This window comes from Erpetoichthys calabaricus, chromosome 13 (assembly GCF_900747795.2).
Source record: "Erpetoichthys calabaricus chromosome 13, fErpCal1.3, whole genome shotgun sequence".
NCBI classification, from domain to species: Eukaryota; Metazoa; Chordata; class Cladistia; order Polypteriformes; family Polypteridae; genus Erpetoichthys; species Erpetoichthys calabaricus.
The window spans coordinates 90448558-90464953 of NC_041406.2; the positions used below are offsets into that span (position 1 = coordinate 90448558).

Sequence of the window (16396 nt, forward strand, 5' to 3'; positions counted from 1 at the left end):
GTTTTATATTTGTGCGTCTTTACTCCTCCTGCTTCTCACACTCACACTTCCTCTTTTGTTTCCTCACCAAAGACAAACTGACCAATCAGACTGCTCTGAGGGTCTGGACAGACAGACCATCCATTTCCAACCCGCTGAATCCGAACACAGGGGTCTGCTGGAGCCAATCCCAGCCAACACAGGGCACAAGGCAGGAACCAATCCCGGGCAGGGTGCCAACCCACCGCAGGACACACACAAACACACCCACACACCAAGCACACACTAGGGCCAATTTAGAATCGCCAATCCACCTAACCTGCATGTCTTTGGACTGTGGGAGGAAACCGGAACGCCCGGAGGAAACCCACGCAGACATGGGGAGAACATGCAAACTCCACACAGGGAGGACCCGGGAAGCGAACCTGGGTCCCCAGGTCTCCCAACTGCGAGGCAGCAGTGCTACCCACTGCGCCACCGTGCCGCCCCACACAGACCTTATTGTTTTATTATATAGTAGATAGGTTTTTTACCAAAAGAATACATGCATTGTGGATATCATGAGCATATGACTGGGTGACTTGACATGAAGATCATGCGACACATGTAATGGGAGAGTTTTTTATTTTGTTTGCAGTTTTCCAACATTGGTCACAATTAGGTCCCATTTTATCGTAATCTTTATGTCCTGTGAACACTATGGGGTGTTGCAGTACTCTAAACCCCAGACACAACTTCACAGACACAAGTCCTAATATAAATAAAAGGTTTATTCTTTTTAAATCAAGTTGGCATAAAGCAAAATACAATTCTTCTCTCTTTTTTCTCTTCACCTCCACATGTCCTAGGAGAGCTTTGTGCGTCCTCCATACCCAACTCCAAATCGTCTGAATGAGATCAAGTGCCTCCTTCTATTTTGAACCCTGGAGTACTTCCAGTGGCAGGACAGAGCCTGATGGAAGCACTTCATGGTCAATCGGAAATCCCATAAAGTAGGGAGCATAACTCCCTCTTGCACCTTCCAGTGGCACCCACGGACCCCAGCAGGGCTGCCGCATTACACTACAGTTCCCAACATTTCTAGAAGGCCATGGATGCTGCCATCTAGTGGACTGGGGGAGGACATAGATTTGAAATGAAGCCTACCCCGATCTCTGGGACCAGACGCCGGCCCATGCATGCTGTCCTTTACAGTTTGTTCTCCATGAAAACATTAGATTAAAAAAATTTCTTGGCCATCACTATAAACTAATGTGGCAGGTAACATGCACAAAAATATCATTTATGGGTGGAGTATGCCTTTAGGTGCCGTGTCTTGGCTGCTGGATTACACTGCTTAACAGATCTACAGGGTTTGTGCTGTGTGACATTTTAAGAATCAGTGCAGCAATTTAGGAAAACCCCTTGTGAAGGGCACAACGTAACATTCATTGAAATTAATCGAATTAAAGGCAAAATCATAGCTCTTTTAAGAAGTGCAAATGCTACAGTAGGTGTCTTTGAATTTCTCCTTTAGCAACGTTCACCTGCGTCGCTTGAGAAATTTCTAAACAATGAAACTTTTAACAAAGTGAATAAAAATAAGTCATGGCAAATAAAAGAATGATTTCTATGTACTGTATTTAAATACAGGGTGGTGCAAGGAAACAGGAAATTTTGAAACTTGGAGTTGGTGACCCTGGGGCCTCGGCGGTTGTTTGGGACCAATGCGACCTCATTTTGGTCCCCTTGTCATTAGATATAATGGAGCAGCAGTGGAGTGGTGCGTAATGAGCGTTCGCTGTGAAAGCCTTTTAAAAGAATGGTGATAGTGTGACTGCTACTCAAAGGGAATTTCGGCGTCTTTACCAGTTAGGACGTCATGATCGTGTCCTGCCTGCTCATGTGATTACAACATGGGTGCATAATTTCAAAGAAGCGGGTTCAGTCTTAAAAGAGAAGTCCCCAGGTGGAGCCACTTTGCACACTGCCTGACAATCGATGGCAGCTACTCGACAATTGTTTGGCTTGTCATTTCATGCAACGGTGACATTCCATGGCCTCTGAGATCGCCAGATCTCACCGTTTCTGATTTTTTTCCTGTGGGGACATCTTAAAAGCCAAGTGTACTGCACACGTCCTGCAACCATTGCTGAACTAAAAAGGAGGATTGAAGAGGAAATCGCTGACATTCCTCTTGACGTGTAACATTGAGCAATGCAGGATTTCAACAACAGCCTGTCAGAATGTGTACGGAGAAATGGACAACTGCACCTTCATGATGTTTTCTTCAAAACATAAAAGGAATACTGACTACCATCATTAATTGCAGATCCTGTACAACACATTAGATGTATTTTGTAATGTGTTTATTCATGCATTGAACGTCAATTGAAAATTTCCCATGTCCCTGCATCATTAATTGCAGATCCTGTACAACACATTAGATGTATTTTGTAATGTGTTTATTCGTGCATTGAACGTCAATTGAAAATTTCCCATGTCCCTGCACCACCCTAATATAGACAAAATATATATTGAATTTTAAAACTCTTCTGGGTTGTGTCATTGTATGGTTTCATCTGGAAAACTGATTCCACTGGTGATTCCGAAGGAAACATGGATTTACATGAGGTGGTAAAGTGACACGTGCTGCTGCCCTAAAGCCTCAGCAAAGCAGATTAAACTCCTGGATCGATCATGGCCTACATAGAATTTCCACCTTCTCTCCATGCCCGTTCCTTTTTCTATAGACAGCCTGGTTTCCACCATATCCCAAAGATATTTAAGCTGATCTAAACAGTAACTTTAAACTGGCTATGTGTGAGAGAATGTATGAATGGGTAGTTGCAATGTGATGGACTGATGCTCCATGCAGGGCTGATTAATGTCTTACTTTGAACCCTCCCAGAATACTGCATTGGACTATACAAGTTAAGATAATGGATAGACAGATACACATTTTAACATTCATACAAAAGGTGCACCTTCATTTTGGCTGCAAAAAACACAAAGGTGTAGAAGTAATATAATTCTATAAAGAGAAATACAGAGAAGGCCAGAAGGAATTGCAATGCATGTTTGTGGACTTAGAGAAAGTGCATGACACGGAGCCAAGAGAGGAGTTATGGCGCTGTATGAGGAAGTTGGGAGTAGCAGAAAAGTATGTGAGGGTGGTGCAGGATATGTATGAGGACAGTGTGACTGTGGTGAGGCGTGACAGGAATGACAGTATGGTTCATGGTGAGAGTGGAATTACATCAAATATCAGCTATTTACAATGGTGAGGGACATATTGGCAGATAAGGTCAGACAGGAGTCTCCATGGTCTATGAAGTACGCGTACGACATTGTGATCTGTAGTGAGAGTAGACAGCAGGTTGAGATGAACCTAGAGAGGCAGAGGTATGCACTGGAGAGAAGGGTAATGAGAGTCAATATTAGTAAGATGGAGTACATGTGCATGAATGAGAAGGAAGGTGGTGGAAGGGTGCAACGGCAAGGAGCAGAGGTGGTGAAGGTAGACAAATTTAAATTATTGAATTCAACAGTCCAAAGCAATGGAGAATGTGGCAGAGAGGTGAAGAAGATAGTGCAGGCAGGGTGGACTGGGTGGAGGAGAGTGGCAGGAGTAATTTGTGACAGGCGAGTATCAGCAAGAGTGAAAGGGAAGGTCTACAGGACGGTACTGAGACCAGCTGTGTTGTTTGGTCTGAAGACAGTAGCACTGATGAAAAGACAAGAGGCACAGCTGGAAATGGCACAGTTGATGATGTTACAATTTTTGCTTGGAGTAACGAGGGTAGACAGGAGTAGAAATGAGTCTATTAGAGGGACAACACAGGTACGACAGCTTGGTGACCAAGAGAGAGATAGTCTGGGCACATGTAGAGGAGAGATGAGGGGCACTTCGGGAAAAGAACTGCCAACCAAGAAGAAAAGAGGAAGGCCAAAGAGAGGAGGTTTATGAATGTGGTGTAAAAGATAGGCATTGATGGAGACAGATGATCCGATGTGGTGACCCCCTAAATGGGAGCAGCTGAAAGAAGGAGATGATTTTATAAAGAGAAAATGCAAATTGTGGTTTCATTAACCTTCGATCCCTGAAATTAATTTCATAATAATGTTATTGTCAAATTCACAGGCTTACCAATTTTCCATTTTGCACATCCTTATTTATTTTGAATTATTGAACACCCTCTAATCTATAATGAGTCTGCCACATTTTTTATTTTTACCTTTTCTCCTTTTCTTCCAGGTGTGCCACGCAGTCCCACCTTTCCACTTTCACCTCTCATCCCCTAAGAAACAAATTACATTTCATAGTTTCAGTAAACATTTCACTTGTTTCCACTAGCTATTTTTTAAATTTTTGTACCAGAGTAATTTATCCTGTGCAATTGTTTCTTATGAGTCAATCCTACCTGGCTGCACTCTTTTCTACACTAACTGTTTGCCATTGCATGGCAACAGCAATTACTTTGCAGTCAAATTATTAAGCACAATGGTCTCTCACTTTTTGTTAAATCATTGGTCTGTGGAGGCTGTTGGAAAATTGCCAGACCACAAAACTTGCCATTATTTAAATTAAAATATATATTAATTCTCCTCCCAAACAACTGGGGTGGGGGGTGGGCTACACACAATCTAAGATGGGCCCAGGACTGATCTGAGCTCTCATACTGCTTACTCCATGAAACGACTTTTACATATTATAGATCTCTATATACTACCCTGTTTGTGAGGTTTTATCCCAATTCATCGTCAATTACAAGATCTAAAAGTCAGTGGCTGGCAGGGAATGAGCAATGATAACCTGTCCAGAGATTCACTTCTTTTGAGTCTTCTGGGGTAACTTCTGGAGGCAGAGGTGCCACTAGAACTTTCTATACACACTTCAGTACAGTGCTGTAAGACAGCTCTAATCCCCCTGCATCCTTCAATTCTGGAATGCATTTAAAAGGCACCGGTATCCATAATGATTCACTGGCTAACTGACCACTGCTACATGTAGAAAACTAATAGTCCACTGTTGGGTTCAATTGCCACCCTATGTAGAGCTGAGGAACAACAAGAATTCAAGCAAAATGACACCTTTTATTGGCTAACTATAAAGCTTACAATATGCAAGCTTTCAAGGCAACGCGGGTCCCTCTTTGTAATTGATTACAAGTTGCCTCAAAAGTTTGCATATTGTAATCTTTAAAGTTAGCCAATAAAAGGTGTCATTTTGCTTGAATTTTCGTTGCATCCACAATGGCTAACATGGTACAACAACCTACTACTGTAGTTGAGGAGAAAAGAATTTACAATATTGCTGGCATGAAGCCCACCTCATAGTTTACACAGGAACTGCACTGAACTTTATATATTGAACTTTTAGGGACTCATACCACATAATGTATTCTGCTGTCCACACTAGTGTCTGAGACGCTACTCTTTCATGTGTATTTTGTTTAACTTTGATTTGTAAGGATGGAGGCTAGGGATGTGGGTCAGTAATTGGAAGGCTGCTAGTTCAAATCCCGTAAGTGCTCAAAGTGATTCCACTCCATTGGACCCTTGAGCAAGGCCCTTAACCTGGAATTGTTCCGTCCTGGGTATGACATTAGTCTGCATCCAGCTATGCAAGTAGGTCCTCCAACTTAAAGGGAAAACCTGGGGGTCGGTGGCAGGATTGGCACTCCGGCCACTGTAAAAAACCTCACACTGTTCCATTCCATTCAAACTAGTGTGGTGCTGAGGTGTCACTCGTTGAAAGGCTACACTCGGATCCTAATTTGTTCATTATGTGATGGGTGTGGCAACACGCTGTATCACGGCATATGTCCAACCTCTCTCTATTTGTATCTATCAGTAATGCATTTTCATGATAGTTATAGGAACCTATCTATCTAATCTTCAATTCCACCCGGGGGGGTAAACGTTAACATTTAACATTATACAAAGTTATTGTCTGTTTTTTACCTGCATTATTATCAATCTTTAATTTAATATTGTTTATTATATTAGTATGCTGCTGCTGGAGAATGTGAATTTCCCATTGGGATTAATAAAGTATCTATCTATCTATCTATCTATCTATCTATCTATCTATCTATCTATCTATCTATCTATCTATCTATCTATCTATCTATCTATCTATCTATCTATCTATCTATCTATCTATCTATCGTATGTAGTGCCTTTCATAAATATATCTATTTATTATATAGTGGCTTTCATATCTATCTATCTGACTAGCTGACAGAGATGGGAGTAGATTCATACCTGGTGGCATGGATCGTGGACTATCTTACAGACAGACCTCAGTATGTGCGTCTTGGGAACTGCACATCTGACATTGTGGTCAGCAACACAGGAGCGCCGCAGGGGACTGTGCTTTCTCCGGTCCTGTTCAGCCGATATACATCGGACTTCCAATACAACTTGGAGTCCTGCCACGTGCAAAAGTTGGCTGACAACACTGCTGTCGTGGGCTGCATCAGGAGTGGGCAGGAGGAGGAGTATAGGAACCTAAACAAGGACTTTGTTAAATGGTGCGACTCAAACCACCTACAACTGAGCACCAGCAAAACCAAAAATCCCTGGTGGTGGATTTTAGGAGGCCCAGGCCCCTCACAGACCCCGTGATCATCAGAGATGACTGTGTGCAGAGGGTACAGTCCTATAAATACCTGGGAGTGCAGCTGGATGATAAATTGGACTGGACTGCCAATACTGATGCTCTGTGTAAGACAGGACAGAGCCAACTATACTTCCTTAGAAGGCTGGCGTATCTTCAACATGTGCAATAAGATGCTGCAGATGTTCTATCAGACGGTTGTGGCAAAGGCCTTCTTCTACATGGTGGTGTGCTGAGGAGGCAGTATAAAGAAGAGGGACGCTTCACGCCTGGACAAACTGGTGAGGAAGGCAGGCTCTATTGTAGGCATGGAGCTGGACAGTGTGACATCCGTAGCAGAGTGACGGGCGCTGAGCAGACTCCTGTTAATCATGGAGAATCCACTGCATCCACTGAACAGGATCATCTCCAGACAGAGGAGCAGCTTCAGCGACACACTGTTGTCACCGTCCTGCTCCACTGACAGACTGAGGAGATCGTTCCTCCCCCACACTATGCGACTCTTCAATTCCACCCAGGGGGGTAAACATTAACATTATACAAAGTTATTGTCTGTTATACCTGCATTGTTATCACTCTTTAATGTAATATTGTTTTTTATCAATATGCTGCTGCTGGAGTATGTGAATTTTCCCTTGGGATTAATAAAGTATCTATCTATCTATCTATCTATCTATCTATCTATCTATCTATCTATCTATCTATCTATCTATCTATCTGTCTGTCTGTCTGTCTGTCTGTCTGTCTGTCTGTCTGTCTGTCTGTCTGTCTGTCTGTCTGTCTGTCTATCTATCTATCTATCTATCTATCTATCTATCTATCTATCTATCTATCTATCTATCTATCTAATCCTGCCAACTATACTAAAATTAATCTATCTATTCTGTTGATCTGTTCCCATTCCTTTCTTCCTCTGGTGTTCAGATGGCTTGAGAAGGCAGCATCCTTATGGTTTTTTAGTTGAGTTGCTCTGCATCCGTCCATGTTCTTTACCTGTTCTTGCTGTCTTACTTGATTGGGTGTTAGTAATATTAAAACTTTACCTGGTCACCCAAGTCTCCAGGTGGGCCTGAAATTCCCTAAAAAAAGTCAAATATTACAGATCACGTAAAAGTTTATGACAAAGAAAAAACAAATAATCATTGTGTGACGTAACCAAAATACCTTGGGTCCCTTTTGTCCTGTCTCTCCTGGGCTTCCAGCATAACCTCTGATGCCCTGGAAATAAAAAAAATAAAGAAACTGGAATGATCATTATTCTTTCCACTTCTCTTTTACAAAGTAGAAACATGTTACTAAGTCTTACTGTACCTTTTCCCCGTCATCTCCTTTTGCTCCTTGAGGACCTGTTCTGCCCATCTCCCCAGCTGCTCCCTAAATTTAAAATGCATAGAAACATCTGAGGTTGTGTCTAAAGAAGAGCTACAATATTTTAAAGAAAACCGTGAAAAGGTTTGGTTACTTAGACTTGTGCGACTTGAACTGCGAAGCTGCTGATATTCTGTGCAACCACATGCTGGTGCAGTTGGAGAAAAACACACAAATTACTGTACTACAGCATCCTTTATTTTAACTAAATGGCTGTTGTCCCAACCCATGACATTTATACAATGCATGGCTATTACGTCACAGGAGAACTCACTGCTTTCCTGGAATGTTAGGGGATTAAACAAGCAAAGAAAACTTTATAATAACACAAAGGTGGATTTCCTCATTTGTGATAGACAGAACCAAATCAGGTGGCTACCACTCTGAGATCAAGCTGCTATAAATTAGTTCAAACATTTCTGCCTCATGTTGCAAATTCACAGAATGTAAATCCCACACTTTCATCCAACCGGAGAAAAAGCAACATTACATGAATGCTAAAGGCTTATTGGACTTGTGGGGGCAATGAATAAAAAAGAGCTGTAGCCCTGGGAACACTGAGGCCTATGATACTAGCCTGGGGCAGAACATTTACGGGAGCTTCATGGGTCTCTAGAACCTAAAAGTGGGTCCGGTAGATGAAAAATTAAGGCCGTTGTCATAGTTTGATCATATTAATGGGAAGCAAGATTAAGACGGAGGGAAGCAGCATACTTCAGTGAGCTCACCTTTTCTCCTGGATCTCCTTGTATACCCTTTAATCCAAAATCACCAGATAGACCACTTTCTCCCTGGGATTGAAAGGAATATGTTAAAAAAGGGAGTTAACCAGAAAAAATGGGCTTTTCCCCACACATTTGCTCATCTAATAGTCTAAACATCCATCCATCCATCCATTTTCTAACCCGCTGAATCCGAACACAGGGTCACGGGGGTCTGCTGGAGCCAATCCCAGCCAACACAGGGCACAAGGCAGGAAACAATCCTGGGCAGGGTGCCAACCCACCGCAGAATAGTCTAAACAAAGATTACAAATAAATCTTTAATAAGGTAAATAATAAAACACCATCATAGTGTAATAATAATAATATTAATAATGATAATAATACATTTTATTTATGGTTGGTAGCATGCACTGATAGCGCATTGCCTCACCCACCAAATGATGAACCCCCTGGACTGGGACACCTCAGCACCACACTGGACCAGTGTGAGGTTTTTACAGTGACTGGAGTGCCAATTCTGCCACCAACTCTGAAGTTTTCCCTGTAAATTGGAGGACCTGCTTGCAGGGCTGGGTGCAGATTAACGTCATACCCAGGACAGGGCAATTACAGGGAGCAAGGCCCTTAACCTGCAATTAATTCATCCTGGGTATGACGTTAATCTGCACCCAGCTCTGCGAGTAGGTCCTCCAGCTTGCAGGGTGAACTTGGGGGTTGGTGGCAGGATTGGCACTGATCTTTTGGGGTTCTGAAGACTTAAATAGGAAAAAAGGCAAGCAGCCACTCTAGATGGGCCAGCAGTTCATCACAGTGTACACTTATTCACACAACTAGCACTACTCATGTCAAGCCAATTCAGAATCACAAATTATGTTAAAAATGGACATCCAAGGCATTAGTATAGTTGGCAGGATAGATAGATAGATAGATAGATAGATAGATAGATAGATAGATAGATAGATAGATAGATAGATAGATAGATAGATAGATAGATAGATAGATAGATAGATAGATATTTTAGTGTAGTAGGCAGGATAATATAGCAGGATAGTAGCAGGATCGGTGCGGCGTCCGCAGTGATGCGGGCTCTGCATCGGTCTGTCGTGGTGAAAAAGGAGCTGAGCCGTAAGGACGCCTCCCTGGTGAGGTGTTCTGGGCACGTCCAACCGGGAGGAGGCCCCGGGGAAGACCCAGGATACGCTGGAGGGACTATGTCTCCCGGCTGGCCTGGGAAAGCCTTGGGATTCCCCCGGAAGAGCTAGAAGAAGTGGCCAGGGAGAGGGAAGTCTGGGCATCTCTGCTCAAGCTGCTGCCCCAGCGACTCGACCTCGGATAAGCGGAAGAGAATGGATAGATAGATAGATAGATAGATAGATAGATAGATAGATAGATAGATAGATAGATAGATAGATAGATATTTTAGCGTAGTAGGCAGGATAAGACAGATAAATACACAGATAGACAGATATTTTAGCGTAGTAGGCAGGATAAGACAGATATATACATAGATAGACAGATAGATAAACAGATATTTTAGCGTAGTAGGCAGGATAAGACAGTCAGATAGATAGATAGATAGATAGATAGATAGATAGATAGATAGATAGATAGATAGATAGATAGATAGATAGATAGATAGAAAGTGATAAAAATGATGGTCACATACAGTATGCACACTTACCTTAATTCCAGAATCTCCTTTGCAACCTGGGGTACCAATTCTGCCACGCTTTCCCTTTAAAAGAAAGAGATGCTTTGATTGAGACCTCCAACCATCCACTTTCTGAATACAGAGTCACAAAGCACCAACAGTCACAAAACAGGAAACAAAGCTGGATGGGACGTCAGTCTGTCACAAGGCTCACTTTTTTAGACCGAGCTGGTTTAAAGTGACTAATTCCGGTCTTCGGACTGCATGGCAGAAATCATGGAAACACAAGAAGCTTAGTCAGAAGGCAATGCTTATCGCTGCATCACACTGAATTCAATGTAAAATATGCAGATATTTACTTCCATACCTTTTGGCCTTCCAGCCCATTATATCCTGGTTTGCCTGTTTCTCCCTTTAATACAAAGAATCAACAAAGGTGATTTAAAACATTAAAAGTGAATCAGAATACTTTCTAACAACATTTTTCTTCTGTCTCTCAGTGCATATCTTCTTAATGCGTGTTGTATATGTAAGAACTGGGGTCTCCAGGTTCTGATTTTTGATTCAGAATTTCTTATAACTGCCTGTGGTGTTATGGGTCCACAGCTCTTCCATCAAAGGCTGTTTTATTTTAAATAAATAATCGCCGCGCTTGCGGCTTAGCGAGGGGGCGTGGTGGCTATAGCAAGCCGCAGGGCGATCTGTGGTGTGGGCGTTTTTCACCTTAGTGCACAGGTGAGAGACTGCCCACATCCATGATTGTTCCTGTGGCTAATGGGCTGCAGCTGCTATGTCCTCCCTGCATATATAGTGAAGCGCGAGCCGGTTAAGGGGAGAAGAACAGGAAAGAAAGAGAAGTAAAAGAAAGAGACTGAAAGAAACGGAGGTTGCAGGAAGGAAGAATGGAAGGGAGGGAGAGAGAGCGAGTGAGTGAACAAGCTCACAGCAGCTGAACAGACAACCTGGGTGTGAGGCCGACACTCCAGGCGTAGTTGTCGCTCCCGCAGAGCTTTATGAAGGACGGGAGTGATGAGAAAGTGGATGATTCTCCACGGAAGACCACGGGGAATCGGGACTTGGGAACGTGGTGTCCACCACGTGAGAGCCTTGGCCGTTGGTGGATTTTCCAGGTCACTGTCAGGGTAAGCCGACCGGAGCCGAGGATCGGAAAGGCTACTGACAGTTGCAGTAGGAGCAGGTAGAAGGCCAGCTGCAGAAAGAGCGTCTCGCCTGTAGAGCAGCCCAAACAGGAGTAGCAGGGGGTCCGCCAGAGTAACTAAAAAGCACCGGGATTGTCATTTGTTTTTAAAGATTGCTTCCTGTAGATGTTTGAACCTCGTTTTAAAGGATTGTTGTTTTTGTGTCTTTTAACCTCCACGTTTCTTTAATGGATTACTGTATTTATTTATTGAACTTTGAAAACTGCACTATTGCACTTTGTGATTTTATTTAAATAAAAGCACTTTGCACTTTTTAACCATCCTCTTGCTCAATTGTTTATTGCCTCACTGTCTAGCTCATCGGTGACATTACCGACAGTGATGGGTTCAAGGGCTCCCTAATAGAAGAGGAGCATGGAGCTGAACCCGCATCGTCACACTACCATGAACTTTCTTTTTGTTCTTTTAAAAATTCCCAATAAGATACAGACACCCCTTCTGAAATAAATTACAAGAAATGACAAGCATTGCCGAGCTCATTTCATTTTATTCACGTCATGTGAAAAAATCAACATGATGTGTAGTTAGATATAGCAGGTGAGAACACTAACTTTTAGAAGTGATCCAAAATATTGTATGTTTTAAATTAAAACTATCTCATTTATATTAGCATCATGAATATAAGCAGTAAATAAACCTTCTTACTCTATGCACAACCTCTGAAACAACTGCTAATCCACAAGCAATCATCCCGGGTTCCTCCAATCAGTGGTATTGTGGTCGTGGCATCAAAACAAACCTCCAGCTTGAACGTTTGGCAGCTGTAAATTCCTCGTGAATTGTTCTACGACTATTATAGTTCTAGTGGTAGTAATATTGTAGTAGTAATGTCATGATTTGATTTTACTGCTGGCTCATTTGATTCTATATGTGAATTTCCCCTTGGGATTAATAAAGCATCTATCGATCTATCTATTTATCTATAGAACTACATGCTACAAGCATTGACTGCATCCATAAATGGAAACTCGTTAGGGGTAAATTTCGCGAAAACTTTAGGACGTTTTTCTTTATACGGAGAATGATAGACACGTGGAATACGTGAGCAAGTAGCGTGGTAGACAGTTGGACTTTAGGGACTTTCAAAACTCAACATGATGTTATTTTAGAAGAATTAAATGGATGGGTCTGGCGAGCGTTGTTGGGCTGGAGGGCCTGTTCTCGTCCTGATTGTTCTAATGTTATTATTTTGAACTTTGGGGATTTTTGAAGTCAAGGATTCTGTTTTCTGTCACTAACTACTCAGAATTCTTTATGGCTAAGGTGAATTGTTTTGTTTTGATAACATTTTGGAGGCCATTTTAGGTCCTTGAGCGCTGCCATATTAAGTTTCTGTTGTTAGGGTCACTTCCCCGAGTTTCTAGGGGTGTGGCCTTAAAGGTCGTGACCTATTAATTAATCAACACAACTGGATAAAAAGATGGCTTGGAGTTCATTTTCCTTATATGATCTGCAGCTACCAAAACTCTATCAAAAACCTTTGTTCCGAGTCTTCTTGCATGTTGATTTCTGTTTTGAACTCTTGCTTGTTCCTTTCAACCTCAATTTGTCTCCAATTTTGGCTTCAGTTTCTATTTTTGATCTAACGGCTTTGACTCTTTTTGCTTATGGGTGTGTACCTCCTGGTTCTGCTCAAAAGGTTTACCAGTTTGCTGTCAGGACAAGTAGTAGTAAACACAATAATATTAGTAGAAGTCATTTTGTCGCATTTACATCTGACACCCGTGTCTGACCAATGTGCAACACGTTGCCACTCTCTGATGCCATGTTAACAAGAATGTATTAAAATACATAGACTAAAAAGTTATTTTTTTACATACTGTAAATAAAAGTTTTATGTTCCAAACATATCTGTCCATAATATTGTTTTTTTTCAGAAACACATGCCTAGCTCTGGATGTTTTTTGTTTTTTCTAGTAACAATTGTGATCTATAGGGGGCATGACTGCACCCCAAACACCCAGAGACAAGCAAACCAAACCACGCAGCCGCAAGTTCAAGAAAGGATATTTGCATTAAACAAAATTCCTTGTGCAGGTTTTTATCACCTTTTCCTTTTCTTTCCTCTCCTCCAGGCAAGCCTTGTTCACCTCCTCCCGACTCTTCCTTCCTTCAGCTTCCTTTATACTGGACCCGGAAGTACTTCCAGTGCTATCACATTGCATCCAGGAATCCCTTCCAGGTCAGGCAGAACCTCCCCGTGACATGAGCGTCATCATCCAGCAGCTCCCCCTTGTGGCACTTGAAAACCCCAACTACAGCTCCCATGCATCCCTGCAGGTGTCCTAACAGGAAGCACTCAAGAGGGATGTCGCCACCCACTGGGCAAGCACATGACCCTGGGAGGCAGTCTCCCCTTGTCCATCCATTACAGGGAAAGGTACCACTAAACAGCCTGGTCGGGATGCCCGTCCATCCATATCCTTCCATTACGACGACTTCCTGACCGGATAAGGAACCACCCACCCCAGCCAGGGAGTCAGCCCACCCGTGTCTTTTATGACACCATCAAAAATAGCAATAGTCAAAACCAAGGAGCATTATGGGACGGTAAAATCAATACGTACCTTTGAACCACTGGAACCTTGATCTCCCTGGATAAAGGAATGAAGAGTGCATTAGCACATTTGAAGACAATTATTACTAATAAAAAATAAGCGGTATTTTACAGGATAACTTACTTTTTCTCCTTTAGGACCCGGGTTTCCCTAAATAGGAAGATTTACAAAAAAAAAAGATTTTATTCATCTTTATGTTGAAAGTAAAAAATGGAAGTTCTGCAAGAGTGAGTAACAGCTTCATACCGCGGACCATCAGAATTCTGAATGCACAAAATGTCAAGGGCCTGTCTAACCAGATGTCCTTCCAGGGTGTTCTCTTTCATACTTATACTGTTACATTGTTACATCGTATGTTTGTTATATTTATTGTCTACTAGGGCGCTTTGCTTGCCAGCGCTACTCGCCTTTGTGAAGAGGGGGGCTGAACGCACCCCAAGGAGATGCAGTCGCTCCTCCGAACCCCCCTCTTAAACGGTGATACAATTTTGTTTACCTCCTCTTTGCTCGATCAGCTGCTGGCTTGTTGCTGCTGCTGCCTTGTGATCTTCATCTCGCATGACGCTTTGAACATTTAAGCGCCTGTACAGCAGCTGTCCTTTTGTCTCACTGCCTTGTCTCTCTTCTCCCCCAGACATCCTCAAACACTATGCAATCTCTTTTCGCTGTTCCGTTATTTCACCGAGTAATATTTTCCGTTTGTTTGCGTTAATGCGATCTTTACTATAATTTTTTTGAGACTTTCGAATTTTCCTACTTCCATTATCTCTAACCTGCTCTGCATGTGTATCGCGCCAACGTTTTTGATTTCTTTACGACGTTCTACTTTGTCTTTTTCCGGCCCCCGGGCCTGGTTAAATCTCTTGGCACAAAGTCTAGTCTCGCGGGACGGGCTGATTATTACTTTCCTTATTTTCAGAATTTGCACATTGATTATTTTTGTTCTTTCTTACATTCTTTTCTCTCCAACGCATTTTGGTTCTGTTTTCGACACGCTGCACTTTCTTCTTCGCTTAGTTGTTGACGTGTCATCTAGAATGTATAAAATTTTTAAGAGCTGAGAGCACAGGAAGTGTGTCTGCTAAAAGCATTCCAGCAACTGAGAGTTTGGATAACCGTGGTCTTGTTTGAAAATTGTTGTAAGGAGGGCGTCTCACGGGACGTGAAAGTGTCTCTCTGTCTCTCTTCACAAGATCACGTCTCGTCGCAGGAAAAAAAGTCTCGTCTCGTCCCAAGATTTTTTTTTTATAATAGAGAGTGTCGCAGATGGCTGGGGGGGGCGACCCGGCTGGGACGCCCAGGAGGACCGGAAGAGGGCTTACGCCCTCCTCAGACCACGTGGGGGCGACCGCCCTGGTTTCATTGGGGGCCACGGGTACAGAGCATGGAAACTCATCCCTGTAGGGGCCCGTGGTCACCGCCAGGGGGTTCTCAGATGCCTTGGGAGCCCTGGTGGGAAGAGAAGCAAGGACACCCGGAGTGCTTCCGGGGATGCAGCCAACACTTACGCCACACTGGGGCGTGTCGGTGGAAGATTGCCGGAACACACCTGGAGCACATCCGGGGGAATATAAAATGGGCCGCCTCCCTTCATACGTGGGCTAGAGTCGGGTGGAAGAGGACGAGGTCTCTGGAGAAGGCAAGGAGGCGGCCTGAAGTAAGGAGATAAGGCATTGTGCTGGCCAGGACTTTGGGGATTTTTGGGGATTTTGTGGTGCACTTAACTTTGTAAAATGTATAATAAACGTGTTGTGGGTGACGTCAACGTGTCCTATCTGTGTCCGGGCTGGCTACCACAAGAGATTTATTGTATTGCTTCTGTCACAACTTGCACTTTGCTGTATGTTGCACTGAGGCTCGTGGAGATATGTTGTCTCGTCTCACTATGTACTGTACATGTACACAGTCACCTCGACTTTGAGTGATTCTGCTGTGAACATACAGCCTGCGATCGTGTGGCACACGGCGGGTTTGTGGATGGTCATCAGTCATGATCACACTTAGCAACAGCAGCCAAAGTGGACAAAACGGATCACGAAAAGCTTAGAGCGGTCCCACTTGAATACTTACCCTGCTTTCTGGCTACGAAATGAAAAGCTTCACTATACCTTGACACCTGGTAGTCCAATTGGTCCTTCAATTCCTGGATCTCCCTAAAATGAAAGCACATGCAGCAAGTCAAGGAAGATGGCAAATTCAGACATAGATAGCTACTTTCCTTTTGCCAATTGAGTGTGACGGTGCGGGGTAGCTCCACACTCCCACTTCAGATCAGGAGCTTCTTGAACCCG

The 16396-nt window shown here is 43.1% G+C and overlaps 1 protein-coding gene across 1 annotated transcript in view; it reads right to left on the minus strand.

The window, feature by feature from the left end:
* Positions 1 to 16396, minus strand: part of LOC114663476 (collagen alpha-2(VI) chain-like) — a 64738-nt gene that overhangs the window by 28067 nt on the left and 20275 nt on the right. The window contains exons 7-16 of the mRNA XM_028817225.2: positions 16214 to 16258; positions 14229 to 14255; positions 14115 to 14141; positions 10695 to 10739; positions 10358 to 10411; positions 8680 to 8742; positions 7895 to 7957; positions 7748 to 7801; positions 7627 to 7662; positions 4197 to 4259 (exon numbers count right to left, since the gene is read on the minus strand). Coding sequence (XP_028673058.1) covers positions 4197 to 4259; positions 7627 to 7662; positions 7748 to 7801; positions 7895 to 7957; positions 8680 to 8742; positions 10358 to 10411; positions 10695 to 10739; positions 14115 to 14141; positions 14229 to 14255; positions 16214 to 16258 — 477 coding nt within the window. The remainder of the gene's footprint in view (positions 1 to 4196; positions 4260 to 7626; positions 7663 to 7747; positions 7802 to 7894; positions 7958 to 8679; positions 8743 to 10357; positions 10412 to 10694; positions 10740 to 14114; positions 14142 to 14228; positions 14256 to 16213; positions 16259 to 16396) is intronic.